At 48.9% G+C, this 27,885-nt stretch overlaps 1 protein-coding gene and 1 pseudogene across 1 annotated transcript; both read right to left on the bottom strand.

Moving 5' to 3' along the window:
- Positions 1 to 27,885, bottom strand: part of LOC148161840 (acrosin-like) — a 481,356-nt pseudogene that overhangs the window by 320,120 nt on the left and 133,351 nt on the right.
- LOC148161842 (synaptosomal-associated protein 47-like) lies at positions 190 to 27,815 on the bottom strand. Its single transcript, XM_088020525.1, has 6 exons — positions 27,331 to 27,815; positions 9,878 to 10,368; positions 8,177 to 8,252; positions 5,315 to 5,471; positions 464 to 679; positions 190 to 294 (listed from the first exon to the last, which is right to left on the bottom strand). The coding sequence occupies exons 1-6, from the start codon at positions 27,813 to 27,815 to the stop codon at positions 190 to 192; spliced, it is 1,530 nt and encodes a 509-aa protein (XP_087876651.1).

Below are 27,885 nucleotides of genomic sequence, written 5' to 3'. Positions count from 1 at the left end.
GCACAGCGAGGGGCTGCCCCTTCCATCTCCCCCTGGAGCAGAGGGACCTGCTCCAAAGCCAAACCCAGACCTAAACTCCAGGCTCGAAGACCGTCAACAGCTGGCGCTCCGACATCCACCTCGCAAGGCCTCTCTCATTCGACCAACATCTTTTGGGCACCCGACACATCTGGGAACCAACCTTCCCCGTCAGGCTGCACTGCCCTCGCCCCCACACCGCGGAATGAACCCAGCGATCCGTGCTTCTCCCGCCCGGGGCCCAAGGACGGTGGATCCCAAGGCTGGGCCTGCCACCTGAGGGAAACGAGGTACGACCCCGGACTCCCCCGGTGGGCCCGCCGGCGGCCAGCCATGTCCCCGTCGGCGCCCGTCCCCCGCCCCACCCCGCCCCGGTCCCCGGTCCCGCTCCGCCCCGGTCCCGCCCCGGAGCCCTCCGCCCAGCCGGGTTCTCTGGGCGCCGCACTCCGCTTCCGGCTCCGTTCGCGTCCTCGCAGCTGCTAGGCAACCGCACAAGGACCCGCAGGAGGGCTGCCCGGCCCGAGGCCTGAAGGACCCCTCCGCGGTACGGGCTGGCTAGCGCGGTGCCGGGAGGGAGGGCGGGAGGTGCCCGGGATGGCCAGGCCTGGGTAGGGCTGCTTGGCCGCTGGGTCGGCGGGCGGCGGGCGGGCCTCCTGCGGTGCTGAGGGGCGGGGACACGGGTAAACAGAGCTGGGCCGTGTTTCCCTCTTTGGTGTAGGCATTTGTAGTTTGTGGCCTTTTCGTGTCTTCTTTAGTAAAATACTTAGAAATCCCAGGGCGCCTGGGTGGCTCAGTCTGTTAAGCCTCGGACTTCAGCTCAGGTCAGGATCTCCAGGTCCAGGGCCGGAGCCCCGCCGGGCTCCCAGGTCAGTGGAGAGCCTGCTTCTCCCTCTCCCCTGCCCCTCCCCCTGCTCACTCTCTATTTCAAATACATAAAAATCTTTAAAAAATATTTAGACATCCTGCACTTGAAAGTTTCCTCAGTTATCAGTGGCTGTATGAAGCAAAGACTAAAAGTACACATGAAAAGTGTAAAAACAAATTTGCATTTGGTTTGGTTGAATAACTTGCTCCTGATTATGTCCTCATCAAGGACGCGCAAGTCCTGTGCTGCATTATTTGGTTGTCACTTTCGGTTTTGTTAAATAGCCAAGGCCCTTGTAACTCTTACCACGTGCTGTCGGGATGGGTCACTGTGTCTATGTCTGAAAATCTCTATATGAAGCACTAAAGTAGGATAAGAAATTACAGCAGCACCATTTTGATGAGTCCAAATGTACATATTCCCCCTAAAGGCCCAGCTGGAGGAAGCTGCACATCCTTGCCATTATGGGGCTCCACAGACTCGCTGGGGTACCCTTCAATGAAACAGCTGCGAGCACTGATTGCTGTGCAAGTCAGCATCCCCAGTTTGCAATCAGTCCAAACGTGGAAATCTACCACCACGCAACGATTTTCAGGGGTGTGCCCCCTCCTTTCAGAAGGTGAATTTGTTGTGGAGGTCGGACCTCCACTGGCTTGTAGGGTCCTGGACACACAAAACTGGTTGATCACTGCATACTGCACACACACGTCCCACACAGGGATGTACCCAGGGATCTGTACAGCGAGAAGTTCAGAAGAAGCCTGGTTTCAGGAGCGGGCAGTTGGGGGTACGTGGAATCTATCCATTTCCAAGCCTGTACTAACTCAAATGTACCTATTTCCTTTGAAGGCTGAGCTGGAGGAGAGTGGGCTTCCTTGGCCAGTGCAGCGGATTAAATGTTAGATAACATGTTATCTCCGTATAGTAGACACCTGTGAGGACTGACGAAGCTGGGGATCGAACAGGCAGACGGTCCTGGGGCTGATAGTCACATTAAAACTGCTGCCAAAGAAATAGTTGTGGGGCTTTGATCCCAACAGCCAGGTGACCAGCAGATGGGTTGGGACCAGGTTGTCCTCCACAGGCCTGAGAGACCCCAGCTGACATTGGCAGGCTGGGGAGGTACCTACCGCTTATGCACAAAATATGGAGGTCCAGATAGGCAGGAACCTGGAACAGGGCAAGAATCCTGAAAGGCTGGGTCTTGGGAGGGGGCTCTTGGGCCCACAAGAACTTACCCTATCCAACAAAAATGTGCTTTGAGACTGAAGGAGAGTGAACTGCCTTTCCAGGACCGAGACGACTTGGGCTGCAGGAGTAATCCTCATGGGTACACCTGGGAGCTTTAATTACAGGTAAGCCCTAGAACCTAAGGCAACCATTCTGAATGGGACTGAGCTGTGCAGATTGAAAACTGAGACTCAGAAATATTTTAGGGGGATGAACTTTCCATGGAACGGAGACTATGCACATGGTTGGGAACAAGGAAACTCCAGGCCAGGGAAAAAGAAGAAAGGGGTTAAAGTTCAGGGTTTTGGTTACAGTTTTGGATAGCATCAGGGATAGGATTTATGGTTTGGGGGTAGGATTTAATGTTAGGGTACGGGTTAGGGTATGGTTTAGGGTACGGGTTAGGGTTAGGCTACAGGCTAGTGTACGGGTTAGGATTAGGGTATGGGTTAGGGTTAAGGTACGGGTTAGGGTACGGGTTGGGGTACGGGTTAGGGGTTAGGGGTTAGGTGACGGGTACGGGTTAGCGTTAGGGTATGGGTTAGCGTTAGGGTACGAGTTAGGGTTAGGGTACGGGTTAGGGTTACAGTATGGGTTAGGGTTAGGGTACGGGTTAGTCTCTGGAGCGAGACTTGTGGGAATAAAGCAGTCAGGAGCCCACCTAGGGTTGGAGTTAGGGCCTAGGGGCATGGCAGGTAGAGCTCTCCTGCTCTCAATGCTTTCAGAAGTGTCAAATGGTGCATTTTGCTTTATGGTGTCAGTCTGTGTCCTCCTGTAATGCTCAGGTGGCCCAAATCCCTGGGGCATGGAGCCAGGGACCTAGGGAGAGACCTCTCAGAAGCCACGTGATGGTTAGGGTTAGGGCCCAGGTGCACGGCACCCCTGGTCTGCGGGAACTGTGGCGAGCTTGGGATGGGCAGTGTGTCTTGAGGGCGGGAGTCAGGTTGAGTGTCAGGCTCAGGGTTTGCCTCCAGGCGGTGCAGAAAGTTCAGTTTCGCCGGGATGGGCATTCAGAGTTCTGCTCTGAGCGTTTCCCAGAGTTCCCAGTGGTGTGGTTTCCTTCTGGGTGGCAGCCCGAATCCCTTGATAATGCTCGGCTGTCCCGAATACCTGGTGCTATGGAGCAAGGCTCTGGGGAGAGACGCTCAGAAGCCAACCTAGGGTTAGGCTTAGGGCTTAGGGGCATGACAGGCCTTATGTGCTGGTGCTGTGAATGGCCTCAGTGGTCTGAGTTGAGGCCATGGGTCGGGGGGGACTGTCAGGCTCAAGGACTGCGGCCTGGGCACGCTGAAGTCGGGGTTCATTGGGATGGACCGGCACAGTTCTCCTGCTTGGAATGCTTACTGGAGTTCCCCATGGCACGTTTTCCTTTTTAGTGGCAGGCTGAGTCCTCTGGCCCTGGTCAGGTGTCTGAAGTCCCTGGGGCTTTGGAGCCAGGCTCTGGAGACAGACCGCTCAGAAGCCAACCTAGGGTGAGCCTTAGGGCTGAGGGGCATGACAGGCCTGATGTGCCGGCACTGTGATGAGCTTCCCTGGTCTGGCTGAGGCTGTGGCTCGGGGGGGAGTGTCAGGCTCAGGGATTGCAGTGTGGGCACGTTGAACTTGGGTTTTGTTGGGATGGACCAGCACAGTTCTCCTGCTCGGAATGCTTACCGGAGTTCCCAATGGCACGTTTTCCTTTGAGGTGGCAGGTTGAGTCCTCTGATACTTGTCAGGTGTCCCAAATCCCTGTGGCTTTGGAGCTAGTTCTAGGGACAGAGCGCTCAGAAGCCAACCTAGGGTGAGGCTTAGGGCTTAGGGGCACGACAGGCCTGATGTGCCAACGCTGTGATGAGTTTCCTGGGGACTGAGTTGAGGCTGTGGGTCAGGGGGGAGTATCAGGCTAAGGGATTGCGGCCTGGGAACATTGAGATCGGGGTTCGTTGGGATGGACCGGCACAGTTCTCCTGCTCGGAATGCTTACCGGAGTTTCCAATGGCACGTTTTCCATTTTAGTGTCAGGTTGTGTCCTCTTGCACTGGTCAGGTGTCCCCAGTCCCTAGGGCTTTGGAGCCAGGCCCCTTGGGGGACAGACCCTTCAGAAACATCCATAGGGTCACCATTAGGGCCTAGGGGCATGGCAGGCCTGACGTGCAAGGTTGTAGCCAGCTCTGGGAGGTTTATTTTGAGGGCGAGGGTCAGGTTGAGCATCAGATTCAGGGTTCGCCGCCAGAGGGCGCCAAATTTGTGCATTGGCTAGGTTGGGCATTCAGATTTCTCCAGTTCTGAATGCTTTCCGGAATTGAAAGTAGTGTGTTTGAATTCTTTTTGACGTTTGAGTCCTCTAGTGTTGCTCAGTTACAGCCACCCCTGGGACTCCGTAGCCAGGGTCCGAGGACAGTCCACTCCGTTGCCAAGCTAGGGTGAGGCTTAGGGCCTAGGGGTGTGACAGGCCTGATGTGCCGGCACTGTGATGAGCTTCCTGGGGTCTGAGTTGAGGCCGTGGGTCAGTGGGGAGTGTCAGGCTCAGGGATTGTGGCCTGGGCACGTTGAACTCGGGGTTCGTTGGGATGGACCGACACAGTTCTCCTGCTCAGAAAGCTTTCCGGAGTTCCCAATGGCACTTTTTCCTGTTTATTGGCAGGCTGAGTCCTCCGGCCCTGGTCAGGTCTCCCCAGTCCCTGGGGCTTTGGAGCCAGGCCCCTGGGGACAGACCCTTCAGAAGCCTCTGTAGGGTCACGGTTAGGGCCCAGGGGCATGGCAAGCCTGACGTGCAAGCACCGTAGCCTGCTCTGGGGGGTCTGTCTTGAGGGAGTGGGCCAGGTTTAGTATCAGGGTGAGGGTTGGCCACCTGAGGGCACCAAATTTGTGCGTTGGCTGGGATGTGCATTCTGAATTCTCTTATTCGGAACACTCTCCGGAGTTGCAAGTAGTGCGTTTGAATTCTTTTTGGCATTTGAGTCCTCTGATGTCGCTCACTTACTGCCATCCCTGGGGCTCTGGAGGCAGCTTTCTGGATACAGAAACTTAGAAGCCACACTAGGGATAGACTTAGGGCCTAGGGTCATTGGAGTCCTGATTTGGCCACTCTGGGGCAAGCTTTGGGGTACGGGGGATCCAAGTTGGGGGTGTGGGTCAGGATGAGTTTCAGGCTCAGGGTTTGTGGGCAGGGGGCCTTTGAAAGTGGCATTTCGCTGCGATGGGCACGCAGGATTCTCCTACTCGGAAAGCTTTGCCCTGAGTTCCCAATGGTGCGTTTTCCTTCTGGGAGACAGGCTGCATCCTCTGGTATTCCTCAGGTGCCTCCGATCCCTGTGGCTTTAGAGCCAGGCCTCTGGGGCCATAGCCCTCAGAAGCCAGCGAGGGATAGGGTGCGGGCCTAGGGGCACGGCAGGCCCGACGTGCCAGCACTGTGGCTTGCTTCTCGGGGGTTTGTCTTGAGGGCGTGGGTCAGGTTGAGTGTCAGGCTCAGAGTTGGCTGCCAGAAGGCGCAAAATTTGTGCGTTCCTTGGGCTGGGCATTCAGAGTTCTGTTCCGAATGCTTTCCCGAGTTCCCAATGGCGCGTTTTCCTTCCGGGTGGCAGCCTGAGTCCCTCGATATTGCTCAGGTGTCCCGAATCTTTGGGACTTTGGAGACAGGTTCTGGGGACTGACCCCTGAGCAGCCAACCCAGGGTGAGGGTTAGGACATAGGGGCACGGGATGCCTGATGTGCCAGCGCTGCGTTGAGGTTCCCGGAGGTGAGGGTCGAGGGTGTGGGTCAGCGTGAGTGTCTTTAGTCAGCGTGAGTGTCTTGCTCTTCTTTTCGGCCAGGGGACCGCTGAAAGTGTGGGTTCGCTGGGGTGGGCATGCAGCGCTCTCCTGCTGTGAATCCTTTCCGGGGTTCCAACCAGCGGGGTTTCTTTCTTGGTGGCAAGCTGAGTCCTCTGGTATTGCTCAGGTGTGCCCTGTCCGTGGGGCTCTGGAGCGAGACCTGCGGAAACAAGGCACTCAGGAGCCCACCTAGGGTCGGGGTTAGGGCCCAGGGGTACGGCAGGCATAGCTCTCCTGCTCTCAGTGCTTTCAGAAGTGCCAAATGGTGCATTTTGCTTTGTGGTGTCAGTCTGTGTCCTCCAGTATTGCTTAGGTGGCGCAAATCCCTGGGGCATGGAGCCAGGGACCTAGGGAGAGATCTCTCAGAAGCCACGTGAGGTTTAGGGTTAGGGTTAGGGTTAGGGCCCAGGTGCACGGCACTCCTGGTCTGTGGGAACGGTGGCGAGCTGGGATGGGCAGTGTGTCTTGAGGGTGGGATCAGGTTGGGAGTCAGGCTCAGGGTTTGCCGCCAGGCGGCACAGAAAGTGCAGTTTCGCAGGGATGGGCGTTCAGAGTTCTGCTCTGAGTGCTTTCCAGAGTTCACAGTGGTGCGGTTTCCTTCTGGGTGGCAGCCCGAGTCCCTTGATGCTGCTTGGGTGTCCCGGATACCTGGTGCTTTGGAGCAAGGCTCTGGGAACAGATGCTCAAAAGCCAACCTGGGGTTAGGCTTAGAGCTTAGGGGCATGACAGGCCTGATGTGCTGGTGCTGTGAATGGCCTCAGTGGTCTGAGTTGAGGCCGTGGGTCAGGGGGGAGTGTCAGGTTCAAGGACTGCGGCCTGGGCACGGTGAAGTCTGGGTCCCAGATGTGTACTATTTCATGCAGATGAGTGTGCTCCTGGATGCCTGGGCCTGTTCTGGGTGCTGGAGATGTGGTCATCAAGAGACAAGTTGCGTCCTGTCCAGATGCAGTACTTGTCCCAGTGTGAGAGCACGGCAGCCAATCAGAGGGCAACAGCACCCGAGGGCGAGTGTTGTCTCTTAAATGAGGTGGTCAGAGAAGGCTTCTCTCAAACGTGGCCGTTGGCAAACAACAAAGACAAAAATTACCCAAAATACCATCAATTGCTAAGCATGGGCCATGCTCTGAAGTCTTCTTCATAAACCATCACCCCAGGACCATGAGACAACATGAGACAAGAGTGCAATCACGAGACGGTGTACAAAACCTCAGCACTCCTCCTACGCGCCGTCGAGACCTTCAGAGTAACGGAGCCCAGGGAGACACCACCCGTCGTGCGGGACTCCAGACGGTGTCCTGCAACGGCAAGCACGAGGGGATCTAGACAGAGCTCAGACAGGCTCGTCAGCTGTGACAGTGAGGATGGCAGCCACGGGGACTCTCCTCCCAGCTCTTCCTCAAGTCTGAAACCACGCTAAGATGTAAAGGGTACCCTAAAGATGCTGTGCAAGAAAACAGCCATTTTCCACTGCTCTTCCCCAGGGTGAACGCAGGCCACCTGTGTCATTCCCACCCCTGAAGCCCAGGAGACCACCGGGGCCAGTCGCTGCCCGGGCCACCTACACTGCACAGGACTGCAGAGGTCTCTGGAAAGTTCTTCCCCACACTGACGCAAGGCAAACCCGGTCCTGTGGTGACACTGCCCCCTGCTGGCCACGCAGCTACCAACACGGCTTCTGGAGGATGGGGTAAATTTCTGAGATGTCAAGTCACGGTTACCACCCCCACCGCTTCTGCATTTTCCACCGTGGGACAGTGAAAACACAGGTGCTGGAAACAGAGGTGACAGAGAGGGCCCGCCCAGGCCTCCCGCGGAGTCCCCAGCAAGCCAGACGCGGTCCTGCTGTTCTGCTCCCAAGCCCACGTGCTGGCCTCCCCCCCCCGCCTCCCCTCCTCATCACCTGCGCCCTCACCCACTCCTGGGGCAGGGTGGCCTCACCGAGGGAGCATGGCACCTCTTGCTCCATGCAGATGCAGACATGCTGTGGGAACTCCTCCACCCCAGAGGCTAAAGTGAACACCCGGATGAACACCCATCTGTCATCGTGGAGGTGGTCCCACTCCTTCCACACACACACACCATCTGTGACTGACAGGCGAGGCCACACATCCTGAATCTAGGTGCTGCTGAGAACGTGTCTCTGGATGTGGCGAAGGCCCAGCACCAGCTGACTTTATGTGAGGCTTCCCTGAGGAGGAAGACGTGCAGCCTGTGGTCAACAGCCTTGGCCTGTGCCCTTCCTGATGGCGGGCCCTGTGGAATCCACACTCACCTAGGCTCCTGCTGCTGGACCACGGCCACAGAGGCCCTGGCACGCACTTCCTGCTCTTCTCCAGCCCTGTCTGCACCTGGACATGCGGGGTCAGAGCAGGCCCAGGAAGCCTCTTATCCCCTGCATAGAGTGTGCTGGCATCCCGCAACTGGCACGCAACACTCTCTCCAAAACCACCAGGTACACAGAAAACCCACGAATGTTGTGGAGCTCCATGACAAGAGGGACTGTGGGGGCCCGGCACTGTGCCAGGCACGGGGAGTTCTCCATCAGCAGAATCAATGGCTGAAGGCGTTCTGTGTCAGGCCTAACAGCCCCAGGTCCCCTCACTGCCCAGCCCCAGCCCCCCAGGGGCAAACCGCAGGGTGGGGGCACCGACGGCCTGGCCTGACGCCTCCCTCATCAGGGTCTTGGGCTCCCTTCTACTGCCCACCCTTCTCGGCCCCTTTACGGGCTTCCCAGTCCTGCCTTGAGAAGGGCCAAAGAAAAATCTGGAAATGCCAAAAAATTACCTGTTTACATTAACACTTCCAAAATTTTGGTGCTTATGGGACAGATCTATTTTCAGGTAAATTTCTTTTGAAACGTGAAGCCGTGTAGAATAACATCAAAATATTCTTGTGTTAGGGAACCAGGTTACATATTAGCACTGAAATCAATCACTTCAGAACAAAAAGAAGCAAACATATCTCTTATTGTAACAGACATCCAGCAATCAAAGTCAATAAGGAAAGCCTACTAGCCTGTTAGAAAAATCACAGTAACACAGACATAAGATCACCTATGGGAAAATAAGGTATTTTATGACTTTGGGATTTCTTAAGATGGGTGCAGAAACAAACTCAAGGGGAATATACCCAATTAAGGATTTCTGTAAAGGAGAATGACAGTCTGGCAGAGGTGGTAGCTTCTAAAGCCAACAGGGATGCATACCTACAACATGGACTAAACAAACAGCACAGCAGAATAAAAAAACAAAAACCACAGAATAGGCAATCCACAGAGAAACATGTGAAGCCCAAAAGCAATAAGGAGCGTCAGATGCTCCACGTCAGACATGAAAATAAAGACACCAGCAAGATGCCACCGGATACCATCAGGACGGCAAATCTGAGAAGTCAGATGACCCCAGGCTGCTGTGGGCGAGGCTGGGGCTGGGCCTGCGACCTGGGACCCTTGCGACACCTGGCCATGCCCAGCTCCGTGCTCCCCAGAGACACTCAGAGGACAGCACACCTCACCAACAGTGGAGGCCTGCAAACCCACAAAAACTATGCTGCAGTTTTCAGAGATTCTGATTCCTAAACATGTCCCTGGAAGGCGGGCTGGGATGACCCAGACTGATGCCAAGGTCAGGGGTGGAGGGACTGGACACCCACCAGGGTGGGCAGCTAGGTGCCCTGAGTCACACAGAGGAAAGGGGGAATCGTCTACCGTGGAGCCTTCCTCTGTTCTGAAAGTGCCACCGAGCCTTGCTGAGCTCAGGGGAAACCCACACAGCCGTCCAGTGTGTGATACACCCGCGCTCCGGGACTCACACAGTCTGAGGTTGCAGGTATTGAGGAAAACGGTCTGAAGTGTTCTCATTTACAAACAAACGGACAGTCTGCACTGGTGCACAGAACCAGCAGATGCTATCAGCGACGCAGCACGTTAACGGTGTACCACAGGCCGCGCCCCTGGAGACCGACGCGCACTCACCCACCTGCCAGTCATAGCAGCCCTTCTCTGCTGGGGAAGACGTGCTGGCACTTCCCGGTGTCAAGCCACCTTCTAACAACTCCATCTTCTTGCTGAACTGCACCTCCAAAATGGGGACAGCCTCGGGCATCTTGGCGGATATCAGGTGATAAGCTATGTCTGGCTTCCCGATGAACCATTGGAGGATGCTAATTTCATAAGGTGTGTGAACCTTAATGTCGTCTATATCTTCTCTTTCAAATCTGTGCATGAGCAAAGAACTCGAGTCATGGATTTCCAACCCGGACACAAGGATGGTAAGACTTCCTGCTTTAACATGAGATGCTGTTCCCTGGGAGATAACAGCAGGAATTTGGACCACTACCCCTTCTTTTTCAAGAGCTTTGGGACTAGCCGTTGAGGTGCCGCCCTTGGGCTTTGTTTCTGCTGGCATCTTCCAAAGCTTGGAGCTAAAGGGCCACCAAGAAGGGGACTCCAGCTCCGTCAGCAACCTAAAAGACCAAACAAAACACAGAAACACAGTCAACTGAGTTTTAATGTTTTCCTGAAGACTGTTAACCATTTTGTAGTGTTCTTTTCCACAAGCACTCCGTGAAGCGGAAGAGCAGGAATTACTATCCGTGTGTTTTAGAAAAGAAAACTGAGGCTAAGAGCAGGATCTCGTAGGCCTACGGACACAAAGCCCATCAGTAGTAAACACAAAACATGAACACACATCTTCTGACTAGAACGATGCCCTTTTCACATTGGACCCTGGGTAATTCTACTCAAAATAAATCCTGACCTCAATCTGGAACTTTCTGCCATAATCTCTCCTTTCCAACGTGGTAACAAGCATGTGTGGCTACTGGGCATCCAGAGTGTGGCTGATATAATGAGGGACTGAATTTTCAACTTAAGTACATGTGGCTAGTGGCTACCACAGTGGGTGGCACCACTGTAACGTACCCATGAATACAAAGAGATCTACCTTGTAGCAAAAGTAAAAAAGGAAGCAGGAAAGAAAAGCAAAGGAACAAAGATCAAATGGTATCAACAGAAAATAAATATCAAGATGGTGGAGTTAGACTCAACCATATTAGTAATTATACTAAATGTAAATAGACTAAATCCTCTAATTTAAAGGCAGACTGTCAGCCTGGATTAAAGAAAAAACCACCAAGACACAGCTATGTCTTGTTTATAAGAAACACTGAAATATAAGGACACAGAAACATCAAAAGCAAAGGGACTGGAAAAAAGACATATTGTGCTGAAAATAAACCCTAAGACAGGGAGTGTTACCAGGGATAAAGACAGAGAATACATAATAATAAGAGAGTCAGTTTGACAAAAAGACTTAATACTAAACATGTATATCTAACACAATTTCAAAATTCATTAAGCAAAAATTAACAAAACTAAAAGGAGAAATAGACAATCACAGTTGAAGATTTCAACAAATTTCTCTCCATAATTAACACAGCAAGAAGACAAAAATGATGAGTAAGAATATAAACACTATTTAATCCACTCTGGCTGACTGGTATTTATGGAAACATCATCCAACCGCTGAATACACACTCTTTTAAAGTATATTCAGAACTTTAAGAAAAGAGTATAACACGTCTCAATAAATTTCAAGTATACCATCTGTCCCCAAAGAAATGAAATCTGAAATTAATGACAAAAGACTAATAGAAAGTTCTCAAATATTTGGAGATTAAGTACAATTCTAAATAAAGGGAATTGGACAATATCGGAAGTGAATGAAACAAGACAATATGCAGGAAATGGCAGGATGCAAATAGAGCAGTCACGAGGAAAATTTATAGTTCTCAATGTGTGTACTTGAAAACTTCTCAGAAAGGTTTATAATCAGTGATTTAAGCTTCTGTTGTGAAAAGTTATAAATTAAACCCAGAGTAGAAGAACGGAAAAGCAGAAATCAATGAAACTGAAAACAGAAGAAAAGAAAATATTAACAAAGCCAAAAGTTGGTTCTTTGAAGTAATTTTTAAAAATTAAACCCTTACAAGACATGAACAAGAATAAAACAAAGAGGGCTGCCTAGGTGGTTCAGTCGGTTAAGCATCTGGCTTTGGCTCAGGTCATGATCCCACGGTCCTGGTATCCCCCGCATCAGGCTCCCTGCTCTGTGGGGAGGCTGCTTCTCCCTCTCCCTCTGCTGCTCCCCCTGCTTGTGCTCTCTCGCTCTCTGTCAAATAAATAAATAAAATCTTAAAAAAAAGAATAAAGCAAAGAAAATGCACATTACCAATATCAGGAATAAAAAGGGAGGCATCACCATAGATTCTTTTAGCCCTGGAAAGCCTTCTAGGGGATATCATACCCAACTTTACACCAATAAATGGGACAACTTATATGAAATAGACAAAATACTCAAAACACCCAACATTCCAAAACTGAAGCAAGAAGTAGTTTAAGAATATGAACACCCATAACAAAGTGGCAACAAGAGAAATTTAGAAAAAAAAAAATCCCATTTACGAATGTACCAAAAATAATAAAATACCTTAGGGATAAATTTAACCAAGGAAATGAAAGACTTGTACTCTGAAAACTATCAGACCTTGATTAAAAACAAACAAACAAACAAAGATGACACAAGCAAATGGAAATACATACTATGCTCATGGACCAGAATAATTTATACTGTGAAAATGTCCATAATTCCCAGAGCAATCAACCGATTTAACGCAATCCCTATCAAAATACCAAGAGCATTTTCCACAGAACTAGAATAATACTAAAATTTGTATGGAACCACAAAAGACCTCAACTAGCCAAAGTGATCTTGAGAAAGAAGAACAAAGCTGGAGGTAGAGGTATCAGAATCCCAGATTTCAGGATATACTACCAAGTTGTAGTAATCATAACAGTACGCAGTACTGACACAAAAGCAGACACACCGATCAAAGGAATACAGCAGAGAGCCCAGAAATACACCCACACTTACACTGTCAATTAATCTATGACGAAGGAGGCAAGAATATACAACAGGGAAAGGACAGTCTCTTCAACAAATGGTGGTGTGAAAACTAGACAGCCACATGCAAAAGAATGAAATAGGACTCTTTCTTACACCATACACAAAAATTAGCTCAAAATGGATTAAAGGATTAAATGTGCGACTTGAATCCATAAAACTCCTAAAAGAAAACATATACAGTAAAATCGCCTTGACATCCGCCTTGGTAACATATTTATGGATATGTCTCTTTAGGCAATGGAAAGAAAAGTGAAAACAAACTGTTGGGACTACATCAAAATAAAAAGCTTCTGCACAGCAAAGGAAATCACTGACAAAACAAAAAGGCAATCTACTGAATGGGAAACATTATTGGCAAATGATATATCTGATAAGAGGTTAATATCCAAAATATATAAAGAACTTATACAATTCATCACCAAAACAAATGGACAATCCAATTAAAAAATGGGCAGAGGATCTGAATAGGCCTTTTCCCATAGAACACATCCATGTGGCCAAAAGACACATGAAAAGATCTCAACATCACTCATCATCAGGGAAATACAAATGAAAACCACATTGAGATATCACCTCACACCGGTCTGAATGGCTAAAATTAACAACACAGGAGACAACAGGTGTTGGTGAGGATGCAGAGAAAGGTGAACCCTCTTGCACTGCTGATGGGAATGCAAACTGGTACAGCCACTCTGGAAAACAGTTAAGGAGGTTCCTCAAAAATTAAAAACAGAATTACCATATGATCCAGTAATTCCACTACTGGGTATTTACCCAAAGAAAATAAAAACACTAGTGATAAAGATATCTACACCGCTATCTCTACTGCAGCATTATTTACAATATCCAAAATACGGAGGTAACCCAAGGGTCTCCCTAGATGGATAATGAAGATGTCACACACACACACACACACACACACACACACACACACACACACACACAGTGGAATATTACTCAGCCACAAAAAAGAATGAAGTCTTGCCTTTTGCAAGCATGTGGATGGAGCTAGAGGGTATTAATGCTAATTGAAATGACGGACAAAGACAAACACTACATGACTTCACTTATATGTAGAACCTAAAAAACTAAGCAAACGAACAAACAAAAAGCAGAAACAGACCCATAAATACAGAGAACTGATGGCTGCCAGAGGGGAGAGGGTTGGGGGAGGGGCAAAATGGATGAAGGGGAGTGGGTGATACAGGCTTCCAGTATGGAACAAATAAATCATGGAGAGAAAAGGTACAGCATAGGGAATATGGTCAATGGTATTGTAATACCAACACAGATGGAAGCTACACTGGTGGTGAGTATAACATTAATTTGTCAAATCACTATGTTGTACATCTGAAATTAACAGAGCATTGTGTATAAACTATACTTCAACTAAAAAAAGGGTGGCATGGATGTCCACCCTCAGTTGGCTATACTGTGGTGTGCTTTCCCCAACTGGAGCAGTGTCAGAAAAAGTACGTGAGGAGCCTCGACATCCACCCTTACCTGGCTGCAGGAGGACTCCTTCCCCTAAGTGGGATGGTGGTAGGGAAGGCCACATGAAGAGCCATCAGTAACAAGGGAAACCTTACTGGCTCAGTGGAGGGGGACGGTAACAAGACCCCCCCAATTCTCCCAGCTAGGGCACAGTTATGAGGAAGCTTGAAATCCCACTCCCAGCCAGCAGCAACAGGTGTCTGTTCCTATCCCAAGGCACAAACAAGGGCCACGTGGGGAATTGGGGCTCTCATCCTCACACGGCAGTAAGAGGAATCAGCTTCCCTTCTCCTTCCCTTCTTTCCCTCTTTCCTTTAAGAGAGAAAGAGAGAGAGTGGCGGAGGGAGAGAGAGAATCTCAAGCAGTCTCATCACCTAGCATGGAGCCCAACGTGGGGCTTCATTGCACCACCCTGAGATCACGGCCTGAGCCGAATTAAGTGTCAGATGGTTAACCCACTGAGCCACCCAGGCGCCCCAATAGGAAACAGCTTCTTACTCCTGGGGCACCATGTCGGGGAAAGCTCTGCTGAAACAGAAAAACAAGATTCAGAGTCTTAATACCCAAAATGTCCAGGATACAATGAATCACCATGCCAAGAAGCAGGAACATCTCTTCTTAAATAAAAAATAGAAGCAAATGTCAAAACCAGGATGAAACTGATGGAATTACTGGACAAGAATTCTAAAGCACCATCATAAAAGTATTTCCACAAGCAATTATGGACATGCTGGAAATAAATTAAAAACCACAAAGTCTTAGCAGAGAAACAGAAGACACAATAAAGTATCCGGAAATTTTTGAACTTAGAAATACAATATATGATAAAAAAAAATGGGTAGATGTAGACTGCAGCCTGAGATGACAGATAAAAGAATCTGTGAAATTAAAGATCAAATAACAGAAATTACCCAATCTGAACAACAGAGAGAAAATACTAAAAACAACAATGACAACAAACCCAAGGGTCCAAAACAAAAGACTGAACACTCATCACCACCACTCCAGCAGGAGAAGAGAAAGAGCGTGGGGCTGGAAAAGGACTCAAACAAATAATGGCCGAACACTTCCCAATTTAGGCAAAAAGACATAAATAAGCCCATAGAGTTAAAAAAAAAAAAAAACCTAATCAGACCCGCACAGCATAAAACCAAAGAAATTACCGTGAAGTTATGTTAAACAGAGAAAAGATCTTGACAGTGGCATGAGAGACCTCACCTACAGGAGAAAACCAATTTGAATGGCAGCGCACTTCTCGTCAGAAAGCATGGAGCCAGAAAGAAGTGGCGCAATGGTTTTCAGTGCTCAAAGAAAAGAACTGTCGGTTCAAAATTCCACAATGAGTGAAACTTTTCTTCAGGAATAAAGAAGAAATTGAGTTATTCTCGGAGGAAGTAAACCCACAAAGAAATTGCTGCCCTAAAAGAATGTCTTGAAGAAGTTGATGGATCAGAAATGAACTGATAAGGGCAGGAATCCTAGAACATGAGGAAGGAGGGTAGAGAAACAGAAAGAGTACAAATATAGGGAAATAAAATGCACTTGCTTTTTTCTTTTGAGCTGGCTAAAATATGTATGGCACTTGAAGTAAAAATTACAAAATTGCTGTGGTTCTCAAATAGGAAAATGAAGTTAAGATAATTAACTTACAGAGGATTTATATGAATCTGGTAGGGTAAACAGACATAAAGACAGTGGTTAGGTTTCTACACACCGCTCAATTGGGTAAAATGTCAACACCAGGGGTGCCTGGGTGGCTCAGTCATTAAGCGGCTGCCTTTGGCTCAGGTCATGATCTCAGGGTCCTGGGATCAAGCCCCGTATCGGGCTCCCTGCTCTGTGGGAAGCCTGCTTTTCCCTCCCCCACTCCCCTGCTTGTGTTCCCTCTCTCGCTGTGTCTCTCTGTCAAATAAACAAATAAAATCTTTTTAAAAAATGTCAACACCAGCACACTGTGACCAATTATGCATATACAACGTAATACCTAGAGTGTCCGGTGAAGAATATATGTAAGGACATACATTCACAACAGTGTAGGTAAGTCACAATGGAATTATGAAGTAATATTCAGGTAACCTACAGGAGGCAGGGGGGAAAAAAGAAATGAGCAACAGAGGTAACAAGTAGCACAAAAATAAAACAGCAGATTTAAGTGTTTTTACACCACACTAATAATTACATTGCTAGGATGGCAAAACTGCTCCAGGTTCAGTCCAATTTCTATCAAAATCCCAGCTGGCTCTTGTGCAGAAACCGGCCAGTTAATCCTGAAATTCATATAGAAATGCAAGGGACCCAGGTTAGCCAACAATCTTGAAAAACAAGAATAAATGTGGTTGACTCCCACTACCTGAGTGCAAAGCTTACTACAAAGCTATGGAAATGAAGATGGTGTGGTACTGCCATAGGGTCCACACGTGGATCAATGATAGAACTCAGTCTAGAAACAAGCCTTTACGTGTAGGGTCAGCTGGTCTCCAACAAGGACAATAAGACAATTCAATGGGAAAACACTGAATTGAAATATTGCTGAGACCACTGGATACCCACATAAAAAGAAAAGAAGTTGGGCCCATTTCTCATACCATGAACTGCAAGTGGATCACAGACCTAAACAGAAAGACTAAAAAAGAGTTAACCTCTGTGACTTTGGATTTGACAATGAATCAGATATGACACCAAAGGCAAATGATGAAAGAAAAACAGATACACTTTAAATCTTTTAGGCCTGCATCGAGCCAGGTCTGGGCCACAGGCATGAGAGATGCAGTCAGGCCCTGGGATGCTGGTATCTGGAGGAGGAGTCGAGGGTGTGGCCACGAAGTGGGCCCGGGTGCACGTGTGCCATAGTCGTCTGCCACGGTCAGACCACATGCTCCAGGGAGGGAAGTCTGCTTGGCAGGGTCTGAAGAAGGGAAACTGCAAAGCTCTGGAAAGCTCATTTTTTTGAATATAAAAGATCAATGTTGGATGCTGGATCAAGATCGGGGGGAAGAAAAGGACATTTGGTACTGTAATGTTGAAACCACAAGGAAAACAACAAAGGATTTTCTCTGGTCCCTTAAAACAAAGAAGCCAAAACAGGACACAGATGTTTTGCTACATCTGTTGGGTTGCACTAGTTTTTCCCACCATGAACATGGGAGAAACTGGATAAGTTCTGTTTTTGAATATATATATACATATATATATGTATATATATATTACATAAGTAAATGAATCTCTTGCTCTAAGCTATTTTGAGAAGAAAAAAATAATTGAACAGTTATGAGCTGGGAGCATCATAATGTGTTTTGAGAATTGTTCTAAAGCACAAAAGTGGGGCACCTGGATGGTTCAGTCCATAGAGCATGTGGCTCTTGATCCTGGTGTCATGAGTTCAAACCCTACATTTCGCACAGAGATTAGTGTAAAAAAAATTCTCTAAAGCACAAAAAGTGGAAAGATTGTTATTTTCAAACTTGAATCTTCAACCAAATGATACAATTTGGACATCCTTTGTGAATATTATGAAGGCCACTGATGGGACTTAAAATTGATAACGTGCAGTCTGAGGAGAAAATGTCTATTGGGAAAGTTGAGGTAAAACTTTCTTTTACTCAATCTTTTTTTAAAAATATTTTATTTATTTATTTGACAGAGAGAGACACAGCGAGAGCAGGAACACAAGCAGGGGGAGTGGGAGAGGGAGAAGCAGGCTTCCCGCCAAGCAGGGAGCCCAATGCAGGCTCGATCCCAGGACCTTGGGACCATGACCTGAACCGAAGGCAAGCGCTTAGCCAACTGAGCCACCCAGGTGCCCCTCAATCTGTCTTATTTAATTCGAAAATAAATTGTGTTTGATTCCTTGGAGAAAAAAAAATTCTCTGCTTTAAAAAATATCTTCAAAGAAGTAAAATGGGGGCACCTGGGTGGCACAGTTGGTTAAGTGTCTAATTCTTGATTTTGGCTCTTGTTCATGATCTCAGGATTGTGGGATTGAGCCCCCTGGGCTCATGCCTTTGTGCTCAGTGCGGAGTTTGCTTGAGATTCTCTCTCTCCCTCCCCACTCCATATCTAAAATAAATAAATAAATCTTAAAAAAAAGAAAAGAAAATGACAATCCACAGAAAAGGAGCAAATATTTTAACATCATGTACCTGATAAAGGGACTTCTATCCAGAACTCTGTAAGAATTCTTATCAACTTCTATAAAGAACTCTTATAAACTCCATAATAAAAACACAACCACATAAAAAATGCTCAAAGAATCTGAAAACAAAATACACATATGGAAAAAAAGCATATGAAAAGATGCTCATTATCACTAGGAAAATGAAAGTCAACCACCCAGTGAGACACCACCTCACACCCACTAGGAGAGTTATAATGAAAAAGATAGATAACAAGTGTTGTGAGGTTTTGGAGAAACTGGAGCCCCTCATACATTACTGGTGGGGATGTAAAATGGTGCAGCCACTTTGGAAAACAATTGGTCAGTTTCTCAAAATGTTAAAGAGACCCAGCAACTTCCCTTCCAAGAGAAAGGAAAACAAACGTCCAAAGCAGCACTATTCATAATAGTAACAAAGCAGAAACAACAAAATGCCCATCAAAACTGGTCAAGGGATAAACAAAATATGATAGATCATACAACAGAATATTAGCCAGAAATATGAAGCAACAGGGCGCCTGGCTGGCTCAGTCAGTAGAGCATGGGACTCTTGCTCTGAGGGTTGTGAGTTCAAGCCCCATGTTGGGCATGGAGCCTACTTTAAAAAAAAAAAAAAAGAACAAATAAGTAGTAAAAAAGTACTGATCTATCCTACAACCAGGATGAACCTCAAAAACATGATGCATATGTGACCTCTCTAGAAGAGACAAATCTACACAGAAAGAGTAGATCAGTGGTGACCTGGGCAGGGCAAGAACACAGTGACTGCCAAAGGGCTTGAGGCAACTTCTGGGAGTGATGGAACTGACCTAAAATTGGACTATAGTGATGTCTGCACAACTCTGTAAATCTACCAAAAATCATTGAATTGTTACATACAATGAGTAAATTTTATGGTATGTAAATGAGAAGACTGTTTTAAAAAAATCTACAAAGACACCTCAGAATAAAACATCAGAATATCTAGGATAGGGGGAAAACAGTAGCCACAATCCTACACAACTTAGCAATAACATACACTAGGAAGACAATGGAAAACATCCTCAAAGTCCTGAGCTACATAGGGCTCAACTGTGAAGAGCCAAACTGTCATTCAAGAGTGCCATTTTCCAACACGTCAACACCAAGGCCACACTATTTACTCACAGATGCCAATGGAAATACAACCAAACTACTTACAACTAGATTCCAGCAAACTCCTGATATCAAAACCAGATTGCCAATTTGTCTTCATTTCATTTAAAGAGAGATACGGAATTCCAGGAAGTAGGAAGCGTATAATCCAGATTTTTAGTATACACACAGACACACACACACAGACACACACACACACACACACACACACATTTGTTTTCTTCGAGTTCTATGGGGCCCTTTTGCTGCTTTTGATCGCAGAGAGGCTAGCATAGGGGTTTCAACCACCATGAACTGAAGCAGCTTTCCAGCTAGAGAATTCAAAGAGACAAGCCCTATTTCCTTTTCCCTTCATGGGAGCCAGATATCTAAGAATGGAGACACAAGGGAAGAGAAATTTCAATGAACACACACAACAAGAAAGACATGGTTCACAAAAATAGTTTGGAAAAGACTCAAAGCTCAACAACTCCCCCAGAAGAATAAACTTATAAAGATCCACACGGAGATACATCATAGTTAAAGTGTTGAAACCCAAAGACAAAAACAGAGTTTTGAAAGCAAGAAGAGACAAGCGACCTGCCACATTCAAGAGATTCACAGTAAGAAGCAGTCCAATGTAATCAATCAACCAACCATCAAGTTGCTGGCTGAGGAGCCTAGACAACACAGCCATACTGGAGACTCCGTGTTGGTCTCCAGTTTGGGTGTGCAGCAGCGGCCGTGGCCAGGCTGGCCTTGGTGAGTTGAAATCCATGTTGCTGAGACCCATCATGACTTCCATCTCTGTCACCGTGGTCACTTTGCTCATGGGCCTACTGGGCAACTGCAGGAGATGCTGGGGAAACAGGCTGGCTGGGATCCAGGGAAAAGGTCATCCTAGCCACTTGATTATCACAATCCTCCTCTGCTGAAGAGGCTCTGGTGAGCGTTCACATGGGACACATCTTTGCCTTTTGTCCCACTCAGAGAAGTCTATCCATATACTTCTACCCCAGACCTCCCTGTCATGAAGTTTCCAATCATGTTTCTGCCATTCCCCAAACATCCAGCCAAACCACCGGCCACAGCCAATCAGTAAGCAGTTGAGCCTCTAGCCGTTCCTCCTTCCAAGGAAACTGTTGAGCAGAGTACCACACAATGGTCACCAATCTCAGGGGCCTCCAAACACGTCTGCCCACAGCCATCTTGGAGTTACCACAGAACACAACATGGTCAAGCACTGGATGGAGCAATGCCTTATCCAGCTTTACTCACATGGAGAAGAGACGGAACAAAATCAGGTCCAATGTAGGCACTGGTACCTCAGAGACATCAGGTGCCCCTGGCAGCCGATGCAGGACAACCGGCTTATGTACATCCCTCTAACGCCTCAGCTCAAGGACCAACCCCCCACCCCCCAACTATGGAGTCTGAAATACAGAAGACTGGGGGTGTGCCTGAGAGCCACTCACATGCATGCTTCTGTAGAACAAAAGAGCACTGGTTGAGCCTGTAACAGGGAAAGCCATTTCCCTACTAGGGGATAAGTCTGGCACAGGCTATGTGTTCCAGGCCTAAAACCCATTCTTATGAGGCTGAGAGTGTGTCGAAAGACTTTATGCACAAGACTGCCTTTCCAACACAATGAATTTTCAGGTGCATGGCTTGAAGTTCAGCCCACTGGGAGGATTTCTGAGTCATGCCTGCATATTGCACAAAACCATCTGTAAACCATGCTCCATATTTTCCTCCTCAGTCAACTGACTGTAGGGTGTTCCCCAGGTAGGGAATGTGCCCTCGGTGCAGGCTGGGAGAGAAAAGGCTGTATGGCAGGAGTGGGGGCCATGTGACCTAGCCTAGGCTTTCAGGGCCTGCTAGAGCCTGATCTCCTGTAGCAGGGCTCTGTTTTGAAATCCTACACTGTGACTCCCTATAAAGGTCCACAAAGGCTCCAAAGAGCACCTTTGTCTACCGCAGATACTTGGAGCGCCACTGGATCTGCTGGATCATGTGGCCCAGGTGGCACCTTGACCTGCTACAGAGCCTTCTTATTCCGGACCCCACTCAAAACTAGCATCTTTTCAAGTCACTTGGTAACTGGCCAGAGTAGCACACCCAAATGAAGAGTATGTCGCTTCCAAAATGCTAAGGGGCTCACTAGGTGCCATGTCTCCTTTTAGTTTTGTTTTTACTTTTGTAAATTTTATTTATTTGAGACAGAGAGAGAGCGCATGCACAAGCATGTGTGTGAGTGGGGGGGAAGAGGAGAGGGGGGAGGGAGAGGGAAAGAATCTCAAGCAGACTTCCAACTGGGTATAGAGCATGATGTGGGGCTCAATCTCATGACCCTGAGATCATGACCTGAGCTGAAACCAAGAGTTGGACGCTTAAGCGACTGAGCCACCCAGACACCCCAAGTGTGTCTTCCTTTTGGTTATAGGAAGAGCCAGATGCAAAATCTATCCTTCACCATAAAAAGATACCTCAGCAAGCCCCACTCCACTGGATCCCTAGAAATTTCAATGAGGATGAAAGTATCTAATTTCTGTCAGATTTCTTTCCCACCTCTGACAAGCAAACATCTTTCCAGTGCATCTAGAGTAGCTGCTACTTCTTCCTTGAGCCAGTCTGCATGGTATCCCCCATGAAATGGGCCAGCATGCTATCCTGTGAAGGGAGAGACAGTCAAGGGCCCTGTGACATAAAGCATGACACAGGGCTGGAGAGCTGGTATACCCCTGAGGTGGGACGATACAATGCACTGCTGGCGGCTGAAAGCAAGCTGATCTGGTGGTCCTTCCTAAGAGCATTTGCCAGACAGACCACTGCAGAGCACGTTCCAGAGGATGTGTTCATTTGCTCAAGCATCGGGAACAGCAACTGCAATTAAGAGTACCACCTGGTAAGTTTAAGACAATCCATCTTTGTTCTGCACCGTCGAGTGAGTGAGCTGAGTGCAGATGATGCAGGGCTCACTATCCATGCACCCTTCCAGTCCTTGATGGGGGCACTGATCTCAGAAATCCCTCCAAGAAGAGGTTACTATTCTAGGCAGTCCAGAGGCTGCCACTTGGCTTGGCCACCAGAACAGCCCTCACTACACAGGTCAGGGAACCAGTGTGCGATTCTGCCTGCTGCTGGATGATGTGCTCCAGGACTGGGATGGGTTCGGGGCCTACTGGGCCCACTGTGACACTACGAGGCAGACCTCAGTTAGAGCTCCACTGATCCCTTGACCCCCAGAAGCCCTACTCTGACTGGTCTGCTGCCATCGGGTCAGTTCCAGCATCCAGGGGTCCCAAAAAGTCTGGTGGCTTCTGGCTCCCCAGTGCACGGCCACCCTGGTTAAATGCCACAAGTCCCGTGGGGGAAGGCTGGGAGAAAGAACAAGGTGTAAACTTTAATTAATTAAATAATAAAGCTTTTATTTATTTATTTGAGAGAGTGAGAAGGAGAGACCGTGAGAGAGTACAAGTGGGGAGGAGAGGGAGGAGTGAGCTCCCCACAGAGCAAGGAGCCTGATGTGGGGCTTGATCGCAGGACCCTGGGATCATGACCTAAGCCAAAGGCAGATGCTTAGCCAACTGAGCCACCCAGGGGCTCCCAAAGGTGTAAACTTTTAGGAGCAAACTGGGGTCCTTCCAGCTTCCCCATCATTCAAGGGGTTTCGAACCTGCAAACTCGGTCTTCAAGTCTGGGAGCTGATTCAGGGGCCATGACTCCTTTTTAATTCAAGTTAGAGGCTTGCTCACTTGACCTGGTCAAAGTATGAACTGGGTCAACTGGGGCACCCGGGTGATCCTGGGGTCCTGGGATTGAGCCCCACATCGGGCTCCCTGCCCCTCTCCTTGCTCGTGTTCCCTCTCTTGCTATGTCTTTCTCTGTCAAATAAATAAATAAAATCTTAAAAAAAAAAAAGAACTGGGTCAACTGCCCATCTACTTCTCCTCCAGGAGCACAAGTCTCTCGGGGTCAGAGTATTCTGATCACGGCTTTGGCTCTGCTGTCCATTATGGTGACCATCCCCACTTGTCTTCAGTGGCCAAGGGCCACTGCCTGGCCCAGCCACCCCAGAATCTAGTTATCCCTGCCTCAGAACCCTCTGTGTGGAAAAAGACAGAATTCCAGGGACCTCTGAAAACAGGCGTGAAGTTGGGCCTCAAACCCCAACAGACTGGAAGTTCATTTAAGGAGAACCCACCTGGTGCTGCTAGGCCCCACCTCCGTCTGGTCACCACTGCAGGGGGCGTGGTGAGCTGCGAGCAGGAAATGGGAGCAGAGGCCTCCCCCAAGCCGGGAGGCACACCCCAGGCCCTTCCTACAAGAGGCTTTCCAGAAAATCCTGAGAGATAAGAGGACAGTAACCCACAAAGTAACAACAGGCGGCTGCTATTCAAAAGAAACATTTGGAGATTAAAAAATAAATCTTAGAAATTAAAAATATCACAAAAATGGAAGGGTAGGAGGAAGATGAAACTCAAGAAATAGTAGAACAAAAAGACAAGGAAAAAATGAAAACGCTATCAGAAGATCAATCCAGGACGGCCAATAACCAGACAACGGGCGTTCCAGAAGGAACACACTTTAAAACTGAAAAGCAGAACTGCATCACATGCTCACCGAACACCTGTGCCAACGACCCCCAAGAGCCAGGAGACCCCCGCGAGGAGCACTCGATGGCGGCTCTGTGGGAGCTCGCTGTGGAACCGCGGCACGTGTGGCCCTGTGCATGCCCCTCCAGCTTGGGCTTTTGCAGTTCAGTGCTCCCTGCATTTTTGCTACTTTACCCATTTAAAAACTCTTATAAATGTTGCTTTTGTACACATCTACTTTCAACTTGGTTTTGTGTTATTAACATTGCTTTGAGGTGGATCCAAGTCAGTCTGTGCAGATCTAACAGGAATCAGTGCCTTGAATCCGAGTTGGCAGTGATGTGGGAAACAAAGGCAGAAGGAAAGGTAGATAAAATCTTTTGTCCTTCTAACCTGCAGCCTACTGACAAATACTGCGTTACTGTTAATGCCTGGCTACAAGGAAAAACCACCTTGGTCTGACAATAGCAAGGGCTCTGGTAACCCATGTCGTCCTTAGCAGATGAAGATCCTTTTGGAACCTCCCTTTACTCCCCACCCCACCCCAAAGTACAGCATCATTTGCTCCTCATACCCCCCAGCAGCAGCTCTTTCCGCCCACGGGTCCTGTCCCCGTTTTAATAAAACCACCATTTTGCACTGAAGACATCTCAAGAATTCTTCCTTGGCCGTCGGCTCTGGACCTCACCTCTTTCCAAAAACTACACAGTAGTGACTAATTACTGCATCCCCTTGAGGATCAACTGACTACAGCTGCCTCAGTGAATGTGCCCATCCACACACGCTGGGATTCGTCATGGGGTCTGTGCACCTTCGGCTTAGCTAGGTCTTGCCAGGGGCCGAGCCAGGTCCCATCAGTGACAGCGACACAAGACGTCTCGTCCCGACCCACACCCTGACCATCAGTCGGTGTTGTCCCACATCTGTACTTGTTGGTTTAATTTACCTTTCTCTAATTACTGGGGTGCCAGTACCTCCCTTTCGTGGGCTGGGCTCATCTGCTTAAAAACAAGGCCGTGTGCACTGGCCTCCCTGTGCCCCCTTCCCAGTGGCTGGGAAGAGTGCTGCCAACAGCTTCTGACGCAGCCACGGAGCCAACACGGGGCCCCGGGGCGTGACCCAGAGCAGAGCCTTCGACCTGCCTGGGACGCCGACTTTCCCCTGCACCTCTGTGGGAGGGCGGGGGGAAATAGCTTCCCAGCTTCTGTAAGCCACAGGATCTGAGGATCTCCGTGACGGCAGCCGAGCCTACACTCCAAACAATGGTCCTGCCCATTTTTCTACCGAACTGGCTTTTTCTCATTCTGGCATATGAGCTCTCTTTCTAGCTGGGTATGAATCCCCGGGTGAGAATACAAGTGGATACTACAAGCATTTTCTCTAGCCTCAGGTTCATCTTCTCACTTTTGTGGTGTTTTTTTTTTTTTTTTTTAAGATTTTATTTATTTAACAGAAAGAAACACAGCGAGAGAGGGAACACGACCAGGGGGAGCGGGAGAGGAAGAAGCAGGCTTCTCACTGAGCAGGGATCCCGATGTGGGACTCGATCCCAGAACCCTGGGATCACGACCTCAGCCAAAGGCAGACGCCCACCGACTGAGCCACCCAGGGGCCCCATCAGTTGGCCTTTTGTTAAAAGAACATTTCTAAATTGCCAGATTGTTTTCCAAAAGGATTAACCAACAGACATTCCCAAATAGCAGTGTGTGAAAGTGCTTATTCACTATCCTCCAGCTGGTACTATGTATTCTTCCTTTAATTCTTTTTTTTTTTAATTCTTATTAACCTGATCATTGAAACCTAGATTTTTATTATTTTAATATTGACATAGCCCCCCACTGGAGGGCTGGGGTCGGGCCTGCTCTGGGATGCCATGTGGCGACCCAAATTCCAGCTCACGTCTGAGTCCTGGGGAGGATTCTCTGCATGCCACCAGCAGGTGAGGGGAAGACAGCACACAGATGGTGTGGGATGGGAGGCTTTCAGAGACCAGGCCTGGAAGTGACCTACATCACTCCTGCCCACCACTCAGTCGCATGACCTCCTCTGCCCCATGATGGCACAGAAGGGCAGAAACTGCTCAGCTATGTTCCCAGGACCAAAACTCACAGAGGTCTGAGCACCTTCCACCTCAGTTACCACAGGCACCCCTCTTAAGGGCAAGATTTGGGGCCGTTCCCTGCAGCACTAGGTCTTTCACCATGCAGGCACTTAGGAAAGAATATCCCAAGATAGCCACAGGTGGTAACTGCAGACTGGGGTCACTTGGGGCCAAGGGTTCCCGGCACCAGCGGGCACGTGTCCCTGATGTGAGATAGCGTTGCCTACGCTCAGGGCCCAACACGAGAGGCCGCCACCTTGTCATGAGCTCTGAGGCAGCCCTCCCAGGTGCTAAAATCCCTTTCACACTGCACACGACTTAGAGTCAGGGCAGTGCTTGGCAAACTGGGGTCTTTGGGACCCTCCAGGGGGGTCTGTTTCTTCACAACAGCACCACGACACTGCTCGGCTTTTCGCCCTCGCTCTCCTGCATGTATGGGGAGTGGCCCAGAGGTCCCGGGACACAGGATAACCTGGAGGGGAGGTGGGGGGCAGGCTGCAGAAGCCGGTGGAAGGACCCGGCCATCTCTAACATGGCCCACTCTTCCCACTAAACATGTCTGCTTTATCAAAGCTATTTGTCATTGACAAAGTGACTTCCGTTACTAGGTCATGGGTTCATTATCGTACTTTTTCAACGGACAAATACTTTTTTAATTTCTTAGTTTTTAAAGAAATGCGGCAATATTGGCACACACAACCACATAAACAAAAGCTCCTTGGGGCCACCACTGTTTAGAAGACTGGAGGGGGTCCCTGGTTTGGGGACCCTGGTTTGAGCTTCAGCTCAAACCCTGCAACCACATGGCCGTGCAGAACAGCAACTTCATCTGTGTGACCTGGCCCCTCGGCCTGTTTCCCCCACAGGATGAAACGAGGTAGCCTTCCTTATTCACACAAGACTGGAGCTCTGCACCAGGCACAGAATGTGTCCCTCACCAACGCCCACCCGGCATCACTGCGCACGGCAGGGGCGTGACCCGTGTGTCCGAAACGCTCCCTGTACCTGTCAGCCATGTCCAGGTCAGATTCCATCTTGTCCAGGCCCTTGGTGATGCTACCCAGCTGCTCGCCCTGATGGTGGAGGACTTGGGCTGTCTCTTCCAGGCGATTCTGGGAACAGGCCATCAGACCAGTCAGCTGCTTCCCCTTGGTCACAGGGAGCGGTGCTTCCGATGGAGACAGCAGCAGCTCTCTCCAGAAATGCTCGATGATGCTGAAGACTGCATTCCGACTGGGCTGCAAGTAGCTGAACCAGTGCTTGAGGTGGTCCTTCTCCAGGACGGTGATAGAACTGAAGACAAAGTGAGAAGCCTCCTTCTTGATCTCAATCACACTAGACAAGGAGAAGCTGACCAGGGCCTCCCCGGTTTTATCAGTTGCAGATCTCAGGGAGTGAGAAGGTAATGAAAGCTTTGCAGGAACCCATCGCTTCTCCAGTTCTAAGTAGTAGGAGCAAGGCCAGGAGTGCACACAGACCTCTCTGCTCATCTGGCTCCCGGGCTGGTCTGCTCCACGGCCACTCTGCCTCTGGAGGAGAGGGACAGGTTAGCGGATGGGT

The sequence above is a fragment of the Eumetopias jubatus genome, unplaced genomic scaffold, assembly GCF_037043125.1.
Source record: "Eumetopias jubatus isolate StellerSeaLion01/CBP00866 unplaced genomic scaffold, mEumJub1_p1.0 scaffold_52, whole genome shotgun sequence".
In the NCBI taxonomy this organism is placed as follows: Eukaryota; Metazoa; Chordata; class Mammalia; order Carnivora; family Otariidae; genus Eumetopias; species Eumetopias jubatus.
The sequence above is the reverse complement of the archived record's forward strand: the minus strand, read 5'-3'. Positions and strand labels throughout refer to the sequence as shown.

Coding starts and splice junctions, on each gene's coding strand:
- LOC148161842 (XM_088020525.1), bottom strand. CDS start 27,815: ATGAGCAGAGAGGTCTGTGTGCACTCCTGGCCTTGCTCCTACTACTTA. Junction 680..5,314: donor CTCAGGGCAAAGCTTTCCGA/GTAGGAGAATCC, acceptor CCCGCCCCTCAG/CACCGCAGGAGGCCCGCCCG. Junction 295..463: donor CGAACGGAGCCGGAAGCGGA/GTGCGGCGCCCA, acceptor CGTTTCCCTCAG/GTGGCAGGCCCAGCCTTGGG.